The sequence below is a fragment of the Anarhichas minor genome, unplaced genomic scaffold, assembly GCF_050575085.1.
Source record: "Anarhichas minor isolate MPS153535 unplaced genomic scaffold, ASM5057508v1 ptg000021l, whole genome shotgun sequence".
Classification (NCBI taxonomy): Eukaryota; Metazoa; Chordata; class Actinopteri; order Perciformes; family Anarhichadidae; genus Anarhichas; species Anarhichas minor.
Window position 1 is genome coordinate 3,903,363 of NW_027466467.1, and position 20,046 is coordinate 3,923,408.

The 20,046-nt window shown below is 40.5% G+C and overlaps 2 protein-coding genes and 1 long non-coding RNA gene across 5 annotated transcripts; 2 read left to right on the top strand and 1 right to left on the bottom strand.

Moving 5' to 3' along the window:
* Nucleotides 1–1,682: 1,682 nt before the first annotated feature.
* LOC142954733 (uncharacterized) lies at nt 1,683–3,511 on the top strand. The gene has a single exon (XM_076095934.1). It carries the CDS (start codon nt 2,150–2,152, stop codon nt 2,801–2,803), a length of 654 nt encoding a protein of 217 aa, XP_075952049.1. The 5' UTR covers nt 1,683–2,149; the 3' UTR covers nt 2,804–3,511.
* A 6,243-nt stretch (nt 3,512–9,754) lies between these two features.
* LOC142954860 (uncharacterized) lies at nt 9,755–19,073 on the top strand. Its single transcript, XR_012955759.1, has 5 exons — nt 9,755–9,864; nt 12,864–14,533; nt 15,433–15,602; nt 16,268–16,385; nt 17,336–19,073. It is a non-coding gene; the product is annotated as an uncharacterized LOC142954860 (long non-coding RNA).
* hgh1 (HGH1 cochaperone) lies at nt 13,136–19,329 on the bottom strand. Of its 3 annotated transcripts, none has more exons than XM_076096138.1 (10): nt 19,191–19,329; nt 18,495–18,617; nt 17,865–18,003; nt 17,579–17,716; nt 17,319–17,470; nt 16,683–16,783; nt 16,246–16,344; nt 15,648–15,739; nt 15,424–15,546; nt 13,136–14,493 (listed from the first exon to the last, which is right to left on the bottom strand). In XM_076096138.1, exons 2-10 carry the CDS (start codon nt 18,602–18,604, stop codon nt 14,269–14,271), a joined length of 1,179 nt encoding a protein of 392 aa, XP_075952253.1. In that variant the 5' UTR covers nt 18,605–18,617; nt 19,191–19,329; the 3' UTR covers nt 13,136–14,268. The 3 variants fall into 3 exon arrangements, with proteins under 3 accessions (XP_075952253.1, XP_075952255.1, XP_075952256.1); XM_076096140.1 differs by having other exon boundaries at nt 18,495–18,641; nt 19,191–19,316; XM_076096141.1 differs by lacking the exon at nt 19,191–19,329 and having other exon boundaries at nt 18,495–19,184.
* Between the last annotated feature and the right edge of the window lie 717 nt (nt 19,330–20,046).

Consider the following 20,046-nt stretch of genomic DNA (forward strand, 5'->3'; position numbering starts at 1 on the left):
AATCATTTTACTAAACTCAGACTGTCGTCGATCGTGTTTAGAATGACACACATCAGAGAATCCAGGACAAACACTGGTGGTAAAGATCTAAGTATAGCAAATGAGTCTCTTCTAATCCAGCCAACAATTTTGCTGGCTGGATTACAGTAAACACTGAGCCCCCCCTCCCCCCTCACCTCCTTCTGCTTCAGTGCTCTGTGTAATATACACCACAGCCACATGGGGGCGCTAGTGCAGCTGCAAACATACAGGAACGTTATGTCATCCATGCATTGTTGTATTGAGATGACCTACATTGAGCTGAACATAACTGTTAGAGCAGGGATGGTTTTGATGCTCTCACTGAGGATGAAATGTCCCAAAACAGCAGCTAAAGTGTGTTATTGCTTATTTTGTATTGATTAAGGGGGCTGTACTTTTTTTAGTACATGTCCTTAATTTTTGATTACGTCATCTGGTTGGATGACAAACAAGGCTGGCTTTGAGCTAAATGCTAATGTCAGCATTGCTAACAGGCACTCAAAGACAATGCTAACAATGCTGATGTTTCCATGCAAACGCACTGAGGCTGATGGGACTGTCATAGATTTTGCAGGAATTTGCTAAAAATACCAAACAGAAGGTTGGACCTGATGATGGCGCTAGATGAAAAGTCAAGGGATCCCAGAGTTATTACACAATTCATGCAGAAGGGGGACGTGCATTTATGAACCAAAATTCACATCAATCCATTCAATAGTTGATTGTTCACGAATATCACAAATGTGAACCTCATAGAGGCGCTGGAGAAAAAGTCAGTCGGATGCATTTTCTTGGGACCATCAATGTCTGTATGAGATTTAATATTAATGCATCCAATATTTGATTATATATCTTAGTTTGGACCAAAGCGGTGGACAGACCCACATAAAGATGCACTTTATGGTTCCCTCTATAGATCATGCTAAATCGTGTTTGATTTCATTTCAAACCAGATTTATTTTTAGCTTAGACGGTATGATTTAAATTGTGTTTCATATTTATTCTCATTATTATCTACCCAGAAGGTTCCTCATTGCCAGTTGTTTTGGAACATTTTGTAAAAAAGAAGAAAAAAAAGTTTAATAAAATCTTATTGTAAAAATAAATGTAATTTCTTCTTCTTTTTCTGTGGCATATTTATTTGTAGACAAAACCCAAAGTTCTTCGTTTGCAATGTAATGTTGTATTTAAGGAAACTGCTCACCACTGCAACAGTATTTTCATTTGTACAAGTCCACGTGGGCTGGGTACTTGTGTGTCCATGACACAATAACTAACTATTTACAGTGACTACCACTGTGCTCATGTCCCAGTGCTGCTGGTTGTTGTTGCTGTACAGTGTGTCTGTTGTCAGAGGGGCGGCAGCAGCTGTGGATCAGATTTCCGCTGCTAAAACTGAAGCGGAGTGAACCATCCGGCTGGGGGAAAGTAGCTTAAGGGTTATCACACCCACGTACAACCCGAAGCACCATCATACTGACATATATGTTTTATTATCTTATACATGCATTGAGAAGTAATATTCTATAGAAATATGTCGTATTATAATGTTGATGATAGGTAGTGGACACGCTTGCTAACTCTGACCACCCCTCCTTCTGTTAAACCTGTGAATGGATTGTTCCAGCTCTTTATCCAGGCTGTGAGAGGAAGGCAGAGCCACAGTCTGTGCTGGTCTGAGCTGAGTACACTCCACTTGCTGGCCTTTAAACTGAGAGAGAGAGAAAAAAGCAGCTTTAAATTAACTAGAAGACTCTTAAAAACCCCTTTTAGCAGCTCATTTCAGGTCACTAATCAGAGCTGCAAGAAGCTGTAATTTGACTTTCAGAGAGGTGAAGAAGAGAGATTAGAGAGGAGGGCGTGACAGGGAGCCAGCCGAGCAGGCAAGCTGCTGCCGCAAGGGGAGGAAGAGCAGGCGATGCATCAGCCAAAGCCAGAGGTCAAGAAAAAAAGCGACATAATAGTGAAAAGGTAGACATCAGTGAGAGGAGGGTCATTTTGTGATCTGAGCCAGAAACCAGCCTCTCTTTGTTGTTGTGTGGGGCCAACCGAGCAGGGAGGAGGATGTGAAGAGAGAGAGAGAGCTGCAGGGAGAAAGGAAGGCGACTGCAAAGAAAGACCAGAAAAAATGCTCTCAGAGATGATGTGCAGAAGGAGCTGCCAGCAGCAGCAGCAGCAGCAGCAGCAGGACGGGAAAGGGGCTCCACAGAGAGACCCTTCCAGCCGCAGGAAGCACGGCTGGTCCAAGAGCTGCAGGGGGCGCCAGCAGGGGCGGAGAGGGGGAGGGTGGCCATGGGGGCGCAATCACCCCCAGCAGCCCCCTCAACGTCATCATCCACCCCGACGCTTCCCGAGGCCGGTGGTGTCCCTCCGGCCCGTCAACGTCAAGGGGAACAGAGCGAGGGGCATGCGGGCCCCCAAGAACACCAACCAGTTTCTGATGCACGAGAAGTACCAGATGCTGCACATGCGCTCCGACTCGGTCGGGAGCGACAGCAGCAGCTCCGAGAGCGACGTGGAGCTCACGGACATGGACTCGTACCTGGGCGTCCTGGAGAATGCGAGAGGAGCCCTCTTGGACAGTCCCAACCCACACGGCTCGCCGCCGCCACCACCAGGACAGATTGTGGTACTGCACGAGGACAGTCTGCGTCTGCACGAGGACAGTCTGCGTCTACAGGAGGACAGCATGCAGTATTTCCCCTCTGAAGATGACCTGATTAAGAGCCAGAATTTCATGCAGAGGGACTTTGTTGAGTTCTGTGACATCCTGACACCCTGAAGGGGAACTTTCAGGGGGCCATTTTATTCTCGGCAGTGTTTAAACTTAAACCTCTGACAGAGCGGGGTCAGGTTGGTTCCGCTTCATGCTCACAGACATTTTTTTTAAAAAGTCTCCATCTTATCAAGACATTTAGCCTTAAATGTTAAGATTCTGCTTGCAAGGTGAGATGATTCCAGCAGAATTAAACTTCAAAAAAAATATTTTTTTAAATCAAGTGTTTTCTTAATACTCGTGCAGTTATCTGCTTTAGTTCTTCTTTTTTGAAGACGCTGATAAATGATCTCACCATGTTGGTATTTTTCTAGGTTTAAGACAAAAAACTTGTGCTGAATGCAAAATGAAATGACATTATTAAGAAAGACGTTTTTTTACTTTTCGTATTTGGTTCATCATGTACAATGTGTCCAGGTGCTGTAAAGTGCTGCCTTTCTGTTGTTGTTGCACACAAAGAGAGAAGGGTTGGGTGGTGGGAGTGAGCCCAAACAGCCAATCGGCATCGAGCTGACTGGATTAGGCTGTAGATGATTGGCTGATGCAGACTGTCATTACCAAAAAGCCATTTACTGTACAAAATAAAAAAGAATGAAAAAAAAAAACACAAATAAAAATCTGGTTGATGTAACGTGGGCTGATTCATTGTCTTTGTGGATATCAATGAGTGCAAATTAGTTGTTTTTTTAAAATAAAAATGTGTTATTTATGAGGTTCAGTGTGTCACTGAGTCATTATGTTTGCTCTGAGTGATAATGCAAAGTTAAACCATGTAAAAAAATTAATATTGAGTGTTGCTCACGTTCCTTAAAACATGTGACATGACAATATGTGAGAGGAGCAGCAAGAACAGACACGAGCAGTAAAGAAAAACATATTCAAGAAATATAACATTGAAAATAAAAGTAAAGAAATAATAATTTAAACACTTTTTGGGTTGGATAGAGGATAAATTAATAGCTGACGTTGACTTGGTTTGATTTTATTCTGTCACAAACACATGAAATGGAAGCGTAACACAAGAATAAAACACTAAAACTTACTCCTGCATGCTGGAGTGACATGCCGATTTAATTATCATGGGTATTACTTATTACACAAACATTAAATACATGTATTCATGTGTAAAGCTACATATGAGCTCTTTACATCTGTTTTTAAAAACTCACACAGTATTTTAATGTTTAGCATAAAGAAACGTTTTTATTTTCCTATTCACTAATTGTAGACGGCCATTACAGCAGGAAGGAGGGAGAAACTCTGTGTTCCTGAACGGAGAGCTGTTGAAGTGGACTACATGCAGTGAAGTGGGCTGGTCACACCCACGGGCAGGCAGATAAGCCTCTTTGTGTTGGTGTGTCATAAAGTAATAATGGTAACGGTTCAAATAGAGTCGCAACTACTAAAAAAAAAAAGTGTTTAAAGGAGACATATAATGCTCATTTCCAGGCTCATGCTTATGCTGTGGGTCTCTAGTATATGCTCACATTCTTAAAAGTTTAAAACTCTTTATTTTCTCACGCTGTCTGTATTTACCCTCTGCCAGAAACGCTTAGTTTTGACACGGAATTGTGTCACTAGGCAAGCTTCTAGGCTGTCTGGTAAACTGTATAATAGAGATACATTTGTAATGCCTACATTTTAATCCAATTATTTAACCCCCAAAAATAAAGTCAGTGGGTTAGACTGTATATAATACTCTGCTCTGCCTTTAGACAAATGTCCAGGATATGTGAGGGGAAAATACAGTAGCCAATCTACAAACAAAATGTCCTTGTTCTTTAAGCTTTCTTGTCCTTTTTGACCAAGTTTAAGAATATTAACTTCTTTTAGATTATTTAAAGCAATTATAAATGAATGAACAGCTTAATACATTAAAATATGTCATTTTGAGTTCGCTGAATCACACCAAATCACATGAATGCCATTAGAGTCAGAGTATGAGATGGCAGTTACTGCTACTCTGTTAAGCTAGGCTAGTTAGCCTTTAGCAAGTCTAGTTTAGCTAGTTTGTTCCTCCATTTTTACTAGAATTAGCTACTGCCTCATTTATTTATGTATGTAATCCAGCAACACTGCAGCGCTAGAGCGCGAGCCATTCATATTATTCATAAAAATGACACGATAGACAAATGAACAGTTACTGCAGATGTAAAACAAACGCGGCGAACGAACACCGGCCGGCGAACGAACACCGGCCAGCGAACGAACACCGGCCTGAATCTGATTGGATAAAAGTTCTCCTTAAAACAAGCTGTGCTGGAAGCAGAGCAACAGAGGAAGACAGGAGCTGTGCAATGGGAACAACAATTATAATACATGTAGTGTATTTGTGAAAAATTATAAAATAGCTATAACTTTGTGATTCTGTTTAGGCCAGCAGAGAAGGCTTAGCTGGCCCTGACGGCCCACCACTGATGTAAAGCAATCCTAACTCTGTCAACCAGTCCTGAAAATAAATCTCTCAGCGTGCCTCATGTTATTCGATCATTATTGGCGTCTGGGCCCAGACCTTCAGTGATAATGAAACAATAGGTATTAACTTATAAACCTGATAATGTTTTGGAGAGAATACGATTTGCACACACATATAATAACAGTGCATGGACCTAACATCCTTGTCTCTTCCCTATATTTCCAGCTGGTTGCAGAGTCTTTTAAACAGAGTATATATCTTGACATTATTCAAGAATTGCAAAAGGTTTTATTATGTTTATTAAATTATACACTTTTCCTAAACTCGTGTCTGTAAAGGCAGTGAGTCTCTAGGGCTTTCACCGCTCCTGCAGAAACTGTCCGGTTGCTTTATCCAGTTTTGGACAATTGAATCTGTTCACATCACCATCGTAATTCCTACAGTCTTGTGCCAATAAAAAATCCTGTGTCACAAAATGCAGACTGAGTAAACATATTTGGTCAGAAGTGACATCACTTCAGCAGCAGGTCCAACCTCGTCAGACTGACCTTTGACCTGTAGCTCAGATGATCAGCTCAGTTGGCATGAGGTCAACTCCATGCTGAGGTTGTGTTAACCAAGATGACATGCACACAATGACCCTAACCTGTTTCTTATCCGATTATCTGTTCAGTGCCTTGCCCCGGGACACTGTGGCAGGTCACAGCTGTTTTATCTTCACTGTCTCTATTGTGTCCACTGTAGCTCCTGTTTATACTCCTTCAGCTGTCAGAGTTGTTGTTACACAATGCTACCTCCAATTGGTCAGCTGGCGCTGCCAGACAGGAAGAGAGAGTGAGCTGGCGCACACACACACACACACACACAAACACACACACAGACCATGGCAGTAAGTAAGGTGGTGTGTGTGTCAGATTACAGATTACAAATAGATCAGTCTCTCCGCGACACCCAACATTTGAATCTTTCTTGTTTTAGTTACTATCATAAAGGCGTCTATATAACGTCTATTCACACATACAGCTCTCACATATCAGTGGGATATCCTGCTGTCCACACATTCTTTGGCCATGTAGTTTGTAGATCAATGTATTTCTGTTCTATTCAGATGCATTTATTTGATCTGTTTATCTGATCATCAACTAAACAGCTGCACAGCTGAGCTCAATCCACCCCTGGAAAAAAAGTAGATTTATTCACACACAGTGACACAATTCAGGATTATAAAAAAAAAACAGAAGTTAATTATTTGCACTTGAAATATTAAACTTTGTCCAACAAACAACATGGAGTCTCAGTAACTGCTAAAGGGCGTTAGTGTGTGTGTGTGGGTGGGTGTGTCAGTGATCTTTCAAACCGTCATTCATTCTGTAACTCTGTCTGTACTTGTTGTTGGACGGCTGCCCCTTCACCAACAGTCCACGCTTCTCAATGTGTGTGTGTGTGTGTGTGTGTGTGTGTGCATCTTTGTGAGGACCAATATAGGTTTTAGATCCTAAAATTGAGAACATTTTTAAAAGCGAGGACATTTTTGTCCGGTCCTCACTTCGTCAGAGATGAGAATGAGAGACATTGAGTAAAAGAAGCTAATGAAAGCGACGACTAGCTCCCTTCAGCTCTCTTTACTCCTCGTTTTCTACTAGCAGCTGTCCAATAAAGGTGAAAATAAAAAATGTCCTGTGATGATCAAGTGGTCTGAGCTAATAGAGAGGATATTTGGATCCACCCTGATAATACATATTGACACACAGACCTGTAATCTCTATAAACAGATTCTGCATTCATGTGCATTCATGAGCATGTGGGACAAGTTTTTGGTATCTGAAGTCTTCTGGTTTCTGTTTGTAGTCAGAGTAGTATTGATCTTTGGCTTTGGTTGAATACATAGACTGTCAAAGCTGTTTTGAAGCCGTGAGTTTATTTTGGCAGGGGCCATCTTCATTTTTTTTTTTAAACCAGATATACCAAATATGGTCACCAGTAGGTGTGGCGTGGAGACACATACACGGCTCTGGTAGCGACCTGTCAATTACAAGATAGCCCCGCCCAAAGCATACCCTGCTTTATGGTCTGTTTGACTCTAAATGGACCATAATGTACTAAATGAACATCATGCTGTATTGAAGAAGACTTGAAACTAGAGATTGAGACCATAAACTCATGTTTACAATGTTTACTGAGGTAATAAATCAAGAGAGAAGTAGAGTCATTTTCTCATAGACTTCTATACAACCACAGGAGTTGCCTCCTGATGATGATTTAAATTTGTATTGGTATAAAATGATTTTGTAAACTGGCTACTTGTGAAACAATCTGGACATACACGTCGTCTCAACTCCAATACTAGTCTCACATCTCTTGGCCCGGATATCTACCAGAGCTGTCAACCCAACCAGTTTATCTGTGCAACACTAAACCTAAGAGACTCAACCACAGAGGAAGACAGAGCCATGGAAAACAGAGGAGGAAACCCCATTACTGTCTACAGACTCTGACATTAGACTGGCCTGACTCAGGTCATGGGTCAGGTCTCGATTACTGATGACCAAGTGGACTCATGAAGACCTCTAATGCTGCAGAATCAGTGGAATTAAAGCTGGCTCACATGTGACAGGATGAAATATTTAGATGCCTGGAATGTCATGCTGTGGTTGTGCCTGGTGTTTCTCCTCACAGGTCACATGACAGGAAAGATTTCCAGAAAACAAAATACTAAAAGCGATTAAATCGATTACTGTCACATTTCACAACATCTGCAGTTTAACCAGATTGAAGCATATTGGGTCATGTGTTTCTACCAGAACTCTTAACCAGTCAGAGCCTAACCTCAGTTGTTGTTGTGGTTCTGTATAGAACCAAAAACTCAGGAGGAAATCTCAGTTACCTCAGTGTGTGTGATTGGGGAGGGGGAGGTGTGTGTTATGAATAGATGAAGTGAAGGAGGGAGGAGGAGAAGGAGGAGTGGAGGTAGTTGGATGCTAAAACTCAGTTTGGAGTGGAAAAGTACAGCCATCAGCTGGGGAGGCGGAGACTTCCCTGTTTGAGTACACAAACCAGCCAATCAGAGCACAGAACAACACATTGATTGACAGCAGTGCTCAGCAGTGTGACAAACCAGCAGAGAGGCTCCATTTCTGAACTCTGTCTTCATTTAAAGATTAGCGAGAAGCTTGATATTCAAAGAGTCAAATAGCATCAGATGTGACTTTAAATATTTTTATTTCTTGAACTAACTGAGCTGAGCTGTGAAGATGTTGAAACAACTTTACCAAAACAGTTTAAAAAAGTTCATTCAACATTTAAATTGTCTTTATAACGGATGGGTTTTTGAAGGAATGTTTTGTGCTAATCAATAACTTATAGTTAAAGTAAACTAGAGACCATCTTGTGATTGGACCAGTGGCGTAAAGTGTGTGTGTGGGGGCCTTTCCTCGCTTCCTTCCCTCATACACTGACCCCTTGCTCAGACCTTTTTAAATCTCGGCCTTCATTCACACCTGTAAAGTTTCGTGACTGCGACGCTTCGCGGTGACAAAATGTTCGACTCACAAGGAGAAAATAAAACCAGCTTCGCTGTCGCAGCGAATGAAAAGCAACTGAAACGTTTCACTAAAGCCCCGCCCACAAAAAAGGTAACTACGGCAGCCAGGTTTTGTATTTTGCACGGAGTACATTTACTTAAGTACTATTTTGAGGTACCTATACTTTGTACTTCTACTCCACTATATTTTGGAAGACAATATTAGGCCTACGTTGACTACACAACATTTCTTTGACAAGATTCAGACTAATACAAAATATAATAATTATAATAATATAATAATGTACAATATTATTATAAGTTACACTAACCAGCAGTAACTGAAATTACTTTGACCAGCTGCAACATTAGTAATGCTGACTCATCACTTATTATAATCCAGTAATATAATATACCATAATGCATTCTTTTACTTTAATAACATTTTCATACCATTGTACTTTTAATATAGTAACATTTCAAATGCAGGACTTTCACTTCTAACAGAATATTTTGACACTGTGGTACGAGTACTTTTATAGAAGTGAAAGGTTTGAATACTTCACCACTGGTTACGGTTATATGTGATACGATGTGCTTGATGTATCGTGTATTTGTTTGCTTTTGTTTTTTCTGGCCTGTGAAGTTATGGAAGTAGTGACTCATAAGCCCACGTGGGCTAGGCACCTCGAAAATAAAAAATTAACTAATTTGGTATCGATCTTCTTAGAGAAGGACAACACACACATTTTAATAAACCAGCAACTAGTCTTCATATAATCAGACATTTCTACATGTACAGTCTTTGCTGCAGACAACTGTGAGTGTAATCTGTTTGCTGCTGCTCCACTGACCTGGCAGCTTCTCTCTCTCTCTCACACACGCACACACACACACACACACACACTAGAGAGAGAGGGGGAGTGGATATCCTTTCAGCAGCGTGGTGAATGTTTCACTGGACTGATAATCCTCTCAAGGCACACACACCCCCCCTTTGGCTGTGTGTGATCAGCTTGGACTGACAGAGCAGCGGGGTGACAGACTCAGTAGAAGACTGTTGTTGGATTGATATGAACAGAGTTCTACTGTGTCAAAACAAATCATGACTCGTTGGTTTTAAAGTTGCAGGTACTTTTTGCTTCTACAAACATCTAATTTCTGTGTCCAGGTCATGTGACTTTAGTCCACAGCTCTGGCATCACGATAAGACGTTATTGATCCCCAGAGGATGCAGTACATATGGTGGTTAAGATCTGTGTACAAGTACAATAAGAATAGAAGTAAAAATGGAGACTATACAAGAGCAATTAAAAACAGAGTTACAAGGTAAAGGTGAGGTGATCACCAGTAGAGTCAGCATGTCGAGTGTATGTAAACATCGTCTATGATTAGGTAAAGATCCTTTGTGTTTGTCTTTATTCATTAATATAGAAATATAGATATAAAGATAAAGAGATAGATCTATATAGAAGTACAAAAACACCAAACAAATAGTTACTACAAAGTGCTGAAACACCAATAATCACAAATTCAATAAATAATGACAAAATACAATTTAAGACATTTGAGGGATTCTGGTAAAATGTCTCGTGTCTGCAGCAGTAGTGGAATGTAACTAAGCACATTTACTTAAGTGCTGTACTTAAGTACTTCATTTTGAGGTACTTGTACTTCACTTGAGTATGCTACTTTATACTCCACAACATTTAGGGCAAAAATACAGTACTTTTTACTCCACTACATGTATTTTAAAGCTTTAATTACTTTATAGATTGCAATTATTAAAACTAAATATGAAATAAACTAATAAATCAATATATATTATTATGGAATAAGCAACAAAGTAGTGTATAAAGTAGTTGAAATTAGCCTGTAATATCATTATTCTGAAATAGGCCATTCTGCATAATGAGTACTTTTAAGTACATTTTGATGCTCATACTTTTGTATTTTTACTTGAGATCTAGAATGCAGGACTTTTACTTGTAACAGAGTATTTCTACACTGTGGTATTGATACTTGTACTTTAAGATCTGAGTACTTCTTCCACCACTGCTCGACTTTAAGTCATGTACTTTGTATTATATTATAGTACCATAGGAATAAGAACTAAATAAATAAAAGGTACTAAATACAAAAAAACACCATACATACTTTGAAAGTACCGAAACACCATAAATCACAAATTTGGTAAAATGTGTCTCTTGAGGGATTAAAAAGCTTCTAGCAGAGTTAGCAGCATGAAAATTAATTTATTACACTTCTAGCATGAAAACAAAAGACAGCGGTGCTGTCAGTAGTGAAGGATGCAATCAATGATAAAATAATAAAATAAGGTTTAAACATTTGCATGATATCTCACGGGCTCAACACACGTTTTGCATGCAACAGCTTATCACAGAGTCAGCAGTAACTCCAGCTGTCAGACACTTGTGCAGCAGCAGTAGTACTACAGTAAATGTACTCAGTGTGGTACTGTGGTGAAAGTGTGTGAGATGTACATCACAATAACAACACATCCGCTAGTGTGCGGGACACGTCTCACATGTACTGTAGGCTGCCTGTGTGTGTGTGTGTGTGTGTGTGTGTGTGTGTGTGTGTGTGTGTGTGCACGTGCGCGCGTGCGTGTGTACGCTGAGGACACACACCAGGAAGTGAAACAGGAAACCTCAGCGTCTGATTGGCTGGCCGGGACACACAGACCCGCCCAGTTACTCACAAGAACAGTGACGTCGAACCCGTCCGCTCTACACAGGCCTTCTTTCTCTTCCTGCCTGTCTTCACCCTCCAATGAACAAAAAAAATGCAGCAGTGTGTTTGGTCTCAACATGTACTCTGATCCTGGAGCGTCGACTGAAAACTAAAAATCTGTGGTTTTTGGAGAGGATTTAGTTGGAGAAGTGACACAAAGCAGCTGGTGAATAGAAAGGACGTCACACCCTAAAGACAACACTAAAACTCAATTATAAAGTCTGTTCTCTCTTTCTCTGGACAGATGGTTGGATTAAAAAGGAAGGATAACTTTCGACTGAGGTTAATGACTCAACTTTAGAGAAATTCAAATGACATCTAAAAGCACGGAGCAAATGGCTCATCTTAACTTCAATGTTTCAGTGTGAAATGAGACGGTTCCCCCGGACTGGTTTCAATCTGACCGTGTGTCGAGGTGGAAAAACTCACAGAGACGCTGATAAAGAAACACCTGATTGACACACACACACACACACACACACACACACACACACACACACACACACACACACACACACACACACACACACACACACACACACACACACACACACACACACACACACACACACACACACACACCTCAACTTCTATACTTGTAAGGCCTCTATTTGAAATAACAGTATTATCTCCTTGCTATACTCATGCTAATCTGTTCCTGTGAAGACCCTTATTGTCATAAAGTGACCTTTTCTTCAGCCCTTAAACTAAACATAAACCTGTTTCTGACTGTAACCCTAAAAACAGGACTGAATCATTAAAGTGAGGACGGGACAAATTAATGTTCTCACCTTTTCAAATTGTCCTCGCTACTCAAACTGTCAGAGTTTTCTGCAACTGTCCAAAAAAAGGTCTCCACTGTTCAAAAAAAGTTTACTATAAATTCCTCACTTTTCAACAATGTCTAATATTTTGAAAACTGTTCTCACTTTCTTAAAAACGTTTTATCATCTTTACTTTTAAAAACAGTCACTTCCTTAAAAGTCTCCTCACTTTGAATTTTTGAAAAGTAAAGACCTTTTTTTGCAAACTGGTCCTCACAAGGACAGAAGAACAAAGGACACACACACACAGAGCTGAGTTTTAGTTCCTGGTTTTATCTCGAGAGTCTCACTAACTCGTGTAAAGGTTAATGTTTACTGCAGTTATCTCTCTGCTCACATGAAGACGTTTCCACCAGAAACCATCTGAATTGTGACTCATAAAACCACAAAAGCTAACCGAGATCTAAACAAACTAAATGCAAACAAACAAACTTCATTTGCACTGAAGCTGAAATGATTCGACTTTAATCTTTCTGTCTTAATACGGAGTCACATTGTCAGATGCTACGATCATTGTTAAATGTCTGTCTGTTTATTTTTTGACTTCCCCAGTGAGGAGAGTCAGTTCCTGCTGGTGTCAGGTCAGAGTGGAGGAACGACTCCGGCGCCCCCCGCTGGTCGACCAGCGTCACTCAACAACCGTCCTCGTTCTGACCAGAAGTCGGTGAAAGGCTTTCAGCATCAGCAGATACGTTTTACTTTAAGCATAAAACACATAAGATGAGACGTGACAGGCAGACACATCTGTAAGCAGAACGAGAAATAAAAAGCAAACTGCAGATGTTCAAGTGGGAAACTAAAGTAATCTGAGACAGACGCATGAATTAAATGCAAAAACCTTTTTTTAATGTATTTGAATTCGTTTTTGATTCCACTTTGAAAATAATTAACTTATCATTTAACAGAACAAACGACTGCATTTTTAATTAGCAAATTCAAATCGGGTTAACTTCACGTTTATTTGAAAAGAATGCAATTAACCAATTTACAATTACTTTTTAAAATTGATCAAATAAAAGAGCTCCCTGTTAATGTTAATTAATGTTGCACATGTTGCACATGCACCGTTTAGTTTTATTCAGCCTGTAAATTAATGTCGTCTGTTTCTTTGGAGGAACTTTCTCACTTCTGAGAATATTGAAAATTATAATTACTGCAGAGCTACACGACAGACTCCATGCATATAACATAATAATAATAATAATAATAATAATAAAAACAGAACTGTGAGTTCAGACTCTTGAAGCTCATTTAACAGCAGTGAGGATCATCTCCTCAATAAATGAACAGCTGTAATACTTTCATGTGAGGGAAAGTTCATCACTCAGTGTTAACGTCGTATAGTTTCAATGAAGCGCTGGAACAACGTGAGACACTAAATACACAGTATTGTGATTCTGTCAGACAAGAATCAGACCTTCAAACCCACTGAAAGTGTGACGAGGAGTGAACAACCAGAGAGTGAGATCTCATTACGTAGTGACGCACATTTTACATCGTCTCATATCTGAAAACCTCACTTTTATGTTAAAATCATGTCGTCATTCGTTTTTGTAACACTAAATATATATACATGAATTTGTCATTCATCATTTTTAATTAAAATCATAATAAAATCAGGAAACGCTGTGTTTGAAGTTGTTGAAATGTTGACACAGGAGGTAAACAACAACAACAACAACCGTGAACAGGAGTTAATGTCAGCAGATGAAGATGATGAAACTGATGATGAAGCACAGAGATACGCAGCCTGTGAGAGACAGAAAACTCTCTTCTTTTCAGTTCATTACTTACTTTTACTTTTCAACCTCAGCAGTGATGTCACTTCCTGTGTGGACCAGCTGACCGACGCCACAGAGCCTCGCGGCTCTTTCTGAAAACGTCCCCGTCGCGTCTGAATAATGAACATTTAACTGTCTGAATGACAAAAAGCCATCACTTTAACAGAAGCAGGACTTTACCGTATCAGTCCACTCTCCTGTTCTTTGTCTGTCCCCTCTTCATCACTCTTCTTCTTCCTCCTCTCCGCCTCTTCTTCCTCCTGTCTTATCTCCTCCTGCTCTTTCTCCAGCTCCACCTGTTCTTTGGCGTCGGCGTCCTTCAGTTTCACCTCCACGTCCTCAGGAATGTCCACATCCATCAGGTTCTCCATCCCCTGCTCCGGCTCATCTCCTATCAGCACCTGGAGGGAGACGGAGGACGGACATGGGCCAGTTTATTAGGTACACCGAGTTAAAGCTACTATGAGGAACTTTCATTGACGTTTGATTGTGGCGGTCCCTGTGGACGAAAGTGTTTGTGAGCACCAGAATATGGTCCAGCAATACGACCTGGGTCTCCACTGCACATTAAAGACATACACCTATGATGTTCCTATCAAAGCGTCTGCCATGAAGAAGGTCTATTGTTGTGCTTTTTGTTCCTGATTCAGGACGTTATCAGACTGAAAAGTCAAATGATCTGTTCTGTCTGATTTAAGGTTAAAGCTGGTCACGGGAGGTCTTCATTCATTCATTATTCATAAAACAGATCATGGTTCAGTTCTTCTGTTGGTTGTGTGTGTATGAAAAAAAACAACAACCTAGAATTACCCGTAATCAATTTGTTCAAAATGTCTTGTTAGACATTTGTGCGAAATTATCATAATGAGCATATTAATTATTTAGTTAAGGCCAAAGACAGTGATCTTTGACCACCAAATTCTAATCAGTTCATCTTTGAGTCCAGGTGGACGTTTGTGCCAAATTTGCTGAAATTCCCTCCAGACGTTCCTGAGATTTAATGTTCACAAGAATGAGAAGGACGGACATCTCAAAAAACACATAATAAAGCATGAAAACGAGGCTGCGATTGTGTTTGGAGTCAAAAACAATCACAAACACACGAGTGATCCGTTTCCTGTTTTTGATTGACAGGAGCACAACAGCAGCACACAGTACGATTGACTTCATTGTTTTGGTTTATTAAAAACACGATTTTATAGTTAACTATTATAATTCCGTTCGCCATTGTTTGGGTGCTCAGCCATCAGAGGTTTCTCATGATTTGGCGTTTAGTGTCACTAGTCGATGTATTTGACAGCAATAATTAAGATGAATTAGATCTTTCCTACCTGGACCAGCTTCTCACAGGCTGCTGTGACGTGGACGTCCTTCTCCCAGCTGTGGAACTCTCTCATGATCGGATAAACGCTCTTGTCTTTCAACGTGTCCCGGCCGGCTCTGGTCGCTGTCAGCTGCAAAAGAGACGAACGGGCAAAGTGTTCGTTATGAAAACAACACGAGTCTAAATGTACGTCTGTGTTTTTGTGTTGTGTCTGTTTTCGTTGCGTCGTACCAGTAAAAGTGTTTCCAGCAGCATCTTTCTGATGTCGGGGTCGTCTTCTCTCTTCTTGTCCTCGGGGAGGTACTGCAGGTCCACCGGTAGACCTGAACACCACATCAACCTCTGTTAGACTCACAGCCAGCGTGTCCCACTATTACACTCCCCTGCACACTCAGCCCCAAGCCCATTGGTTCCTACTCAACACATAAATCATTCAAATATATATTCATACTGCTGCTCACTGTGGTTTATCAAACGTTACTTTCACAGGAAGAAGTAGTGCATTTATTGGGGACTATTTTCAGCGGTGGATTAATCCAGCAGGCCGGTGTGTGTGTGATTGAGTCAAAATAAACTACAGTGTGTGTGTTCATGGTGATGAATGAATATGTCACCCAGTGCAACAGACTCATTGATGTGTTTTTAATAGTTTCTCCACAACAACGGAGCTCTATGACCCAGAGGAAGAACATTTATCAGGGTTTCATACCAAGAAAACACTATTTTGCTCTTTTCATGGTATTTGTTGACAAAAGGAAATATAGAGAATACAATCAGAGTCGCTCTCTAAAATATGAACACTCAGAAGAGTTGACTACTAGAAACACACCTTCGTTCTCTTCCTCCGTCAGCTCCTCCGGACCTGCCAGCGGCAGCAGCAGGAAGGGCAGGATGTCCACGGCGTCGCTGAGCAACCACTCATGCTGGGCTGCACAGACGGAGGAGAAGTTTGGGATCAGATGACTGGAGGTAACGTCGGACTACAGTTCAGTCACATGGTTTATTCTTTTGGTGTAAATTAATATTATTTTAGGATTCAGTAAAAGGCTTTAAAGGCTGTAAAATTCAATTAAATCAAAGTTGGACAAATGTAGAGGCAACTTCCCCAGATTCTGACGTAGATTACATCTTAAAGAGACACATTTACACTTTCTCAACATGCATCGTATTTTAAATGCTTCTTGGATGCATTTACGATGATTTCGTATCACACAGCTGTCCGATACACATGGCGTGTGGCGTCAATGAGGTCTCTGTGCGTCTCACCGTGGTCAAAGCAACAGTTGCGCAGCGTCCCTATGACTCCGCCTCTCCTCACCACCGACGTCCGGTACTGAGTGAAGGGAAACAACCTCTGGATTACACACCTGCAACACACACAGATAGTTACAACGTGCTGCCGCAGCTGCACCCAAACGATGTCTAGATTTCTATTGACTCAACTGTGAATATTTGGGTTGTAGTTCAGAATACTTCTTGAACCAAATATTACCACTGATTTAGACTAATGCACTCTGACTAAAGCAGCAGCTTCTGTCCTCCAGTCTGTGTCCACACATGATGTGTTCAGGCACATTATTTAGTGTGGGTCAACAAATAATCACTGCAGTTACCGACGTACAAATGTGAAGAGGAAGAACAATAGACTTAAAGCAGAAAATATGCTTTGGTTATCTTTGGTAGTTGTTGATGTATCGTTCACACAGCGAGTGTCATTGTTGTGTTTAAAACTTTGGTCAGTCTCCTCTTTCTTAAATTCTGACTGGCCCTGTATTAAGAAGGAAATGCCCACTTTTAACACATCTGGCAAAAATATCCGTTTTGAAAAAGTCCCATAACTGGGCGACGTAGAGCTCCCCTCTGTCTAAACATCACTTCTTGTCCCGCAGTGTTTTCAGTCACCTGTCTTTGTCCATCAGGTAGTTTCTGGCCTCGGGCAGCTGCGTCAGGTTGGACAGCAGCGGACCCAGATAGTGGTGCTTTGCCTTCTTGTTGTAGTCTTCAGTGCAGAAGATGTCCACCAGCTGAGCCAGACCCACGTCCTCCTGGAGGACCTGAAACAAAGAGGAAACACATCTTGTTCTGATGACCCGAGAGGCTTCGTGGACCTGTGTCGCATCAGCAGCTCACTGAAATATGGTGGAGTCGAGCCCGGGGCCCACCTTGAACACGGTCTTGCAGGTCTTGGTATGGCGGGTCAGGTTGGACAGGATGGAGCAGATCTGATCAGAGAACAGGTACTCTGGATCCAGAAGCTTCTTCAACAACACTGGAAGAACTTTGACATCTGTCACCAAAACCTGGACGAGACACAACCAAGAACAGCTGTTTGTCTTCAACGAGGCTGTAAACACTGAATCCACAACATCTCTGAGGGCCCAACAGCTTTGTTTTGTTTTATTTCTCTCAATCAAGACGGGATTCTGCTGATCATTTAGGACTGGTCACCTGGTGCAGAGTCTCGTCAGCTGACAGGTTGATGAGGATGTAGTAACAGTCCTTCACGATAGCAATAGAGGGGTCAGACGTCAGAGCAAACACAGCAACCAGTAGCTCAGGTTTAGAGCGGAGGAAGCGGCAGCCGTCCCTGAAAACAAACACACACACAAAAAAGAGAGTGACATGAAACGGTTTTATATCGTCAGGGTATTCGTGCTTTGATTGATAATTTAATTGATATCTGTGTGTTAGAATACTGCACCTTATGACCTTAAGATATGATAATAATGTGGTGAACAGGTCTAGAGTCATGTTGAGGTGATGTGTCGGTGGGGTTATAGTTGTCTGTTTATTTATCTGACGTCTGCCTATGGCATATGATGAATCTCTGAAATGACTAACTAATGAATCTCTATCTATCCATCCATCCATCTATCTGGCCTCAGGGGGCCGAGCAGAAACAAGAGTGATGGGTGGGGCTGGGCGATATGGAGAAAATCAAATATTATGATAGTTTTTACTAAATACATCGATATTGAGGGTTTGACTCTTGGTGCTTTCACAAAAACATTTACCCAATTAAGTTTTTTTTAATAAGTAATGATCAGTAATGTGGATATAATGACATCGTCGTCGTACCTGTGTCCTGAAAGTCCCAGGATGGAGCCTGTGGTGTGACCTTTGACATCAGGTCGTGTGTCGGGGCTCAGGAAGGGGAGCAGCTCTGCAGCCTCAGATTCACTCTGCATCTTCTAACACAGTCTGATAAACACAAGCACCCTTCAGCTGGGACAACAGAACAGAACAGAACAGAACAAAACTACTGATATAGATATATATACATATATATATATATATATATATATATATACACACACACTACGAGCCTCACTGACTGAACTTGAAATGTATGTTGCTGACTACTGTGTCATATAAAAGATGTATTTGCTTTTTTCTCAACATAAAAATGCCTCAATAACAACGTTAATAAAAAAGAAGACATTGTAAATCATGCAGTTGGTGGATGGGTTTATTTGTTGTATTTTATACTGTTGACACTGTGATATTAACGACCAACGTCCACTGGGACAATAAAGTATCTTATCTGTCTTAAAAAATAATAAATGATTATTAAGCCCAACGTTACGTCCGCTGTTTACTTTAGTCAGTACGTTTGTTGCCATGTTGGATGCATGATGTAATTACTCAGAAAATTAGTCAAAGTTTCCACGAAAGGAACATTTGACAGAGTCCTGTGCTTAACTCTTGGACGCTGAATGACATTTAAGTGTCTGTTTTTAAAAATAATACCCACCTGTTATAAAACTATCTTACCTTTAACGAGCTATAAGACTTATCCACTTTTCATTTCACTGTTTCACCTCTTTTATACTTCTCTCCTGACGTTAAACAACACGCGTACAGGATACATGTGGAGCCCACAGAGAAAATACCGCATACTTCCGGGTTGTCTTCTTCTTCGTCTCCTTTTCTGGCAGGTTGAACAGCGCTGAGTGGACGCCACTGCCCCCTAGTGTTCGCCACATGTGGAGGCCTCCGGTTTGACGTGCTCAGCTGGATCTCGTTAAAGCTGGATAACATCCCAAAACTGATTTAAGGACATTTTGTACCATCAGAATGAGACAAAAACAAACAGTGAAACTATATTAATTTAATTTTAAAGGTGAGGAAAGTTTCCATTGATTTATTTTATACACCTTTATATATTTTATACTGTTTACATTTCTGTAAATTCTCTCTCGCTCTCTATTACAGTTTGTTAATTGTATTATTACTGTACACCTGGTTTCCACAAATATATATTACTTTATTTCACATTTTATATATTTATCCTTTTGTTATATTTCTGTACTATTTTATGTCTTAAATACTATTTTTTATTTGTATACATATTTGTTAGAACACCGTTGAAGGGAGTCTGAGCTCTAAGATTTTCTTGCTCACTTTAACAAATAACTTATCTTGCTACAAAATATGAATTATATATTTACAGTTTAAAATACCCTTTGTGCTTTAACACTTGTTTTCACCTACTTGTATGTAGATAACATTTCTGTTTTTCTTTGTTGTCCTTGTTTTTAGCTGTATGTATATCTCTATCTTAAACTGTTCTGTGAGTAACATGAATGCTCAATTATTCTCAAAAGTTTATTTGATATTTAAGACACAT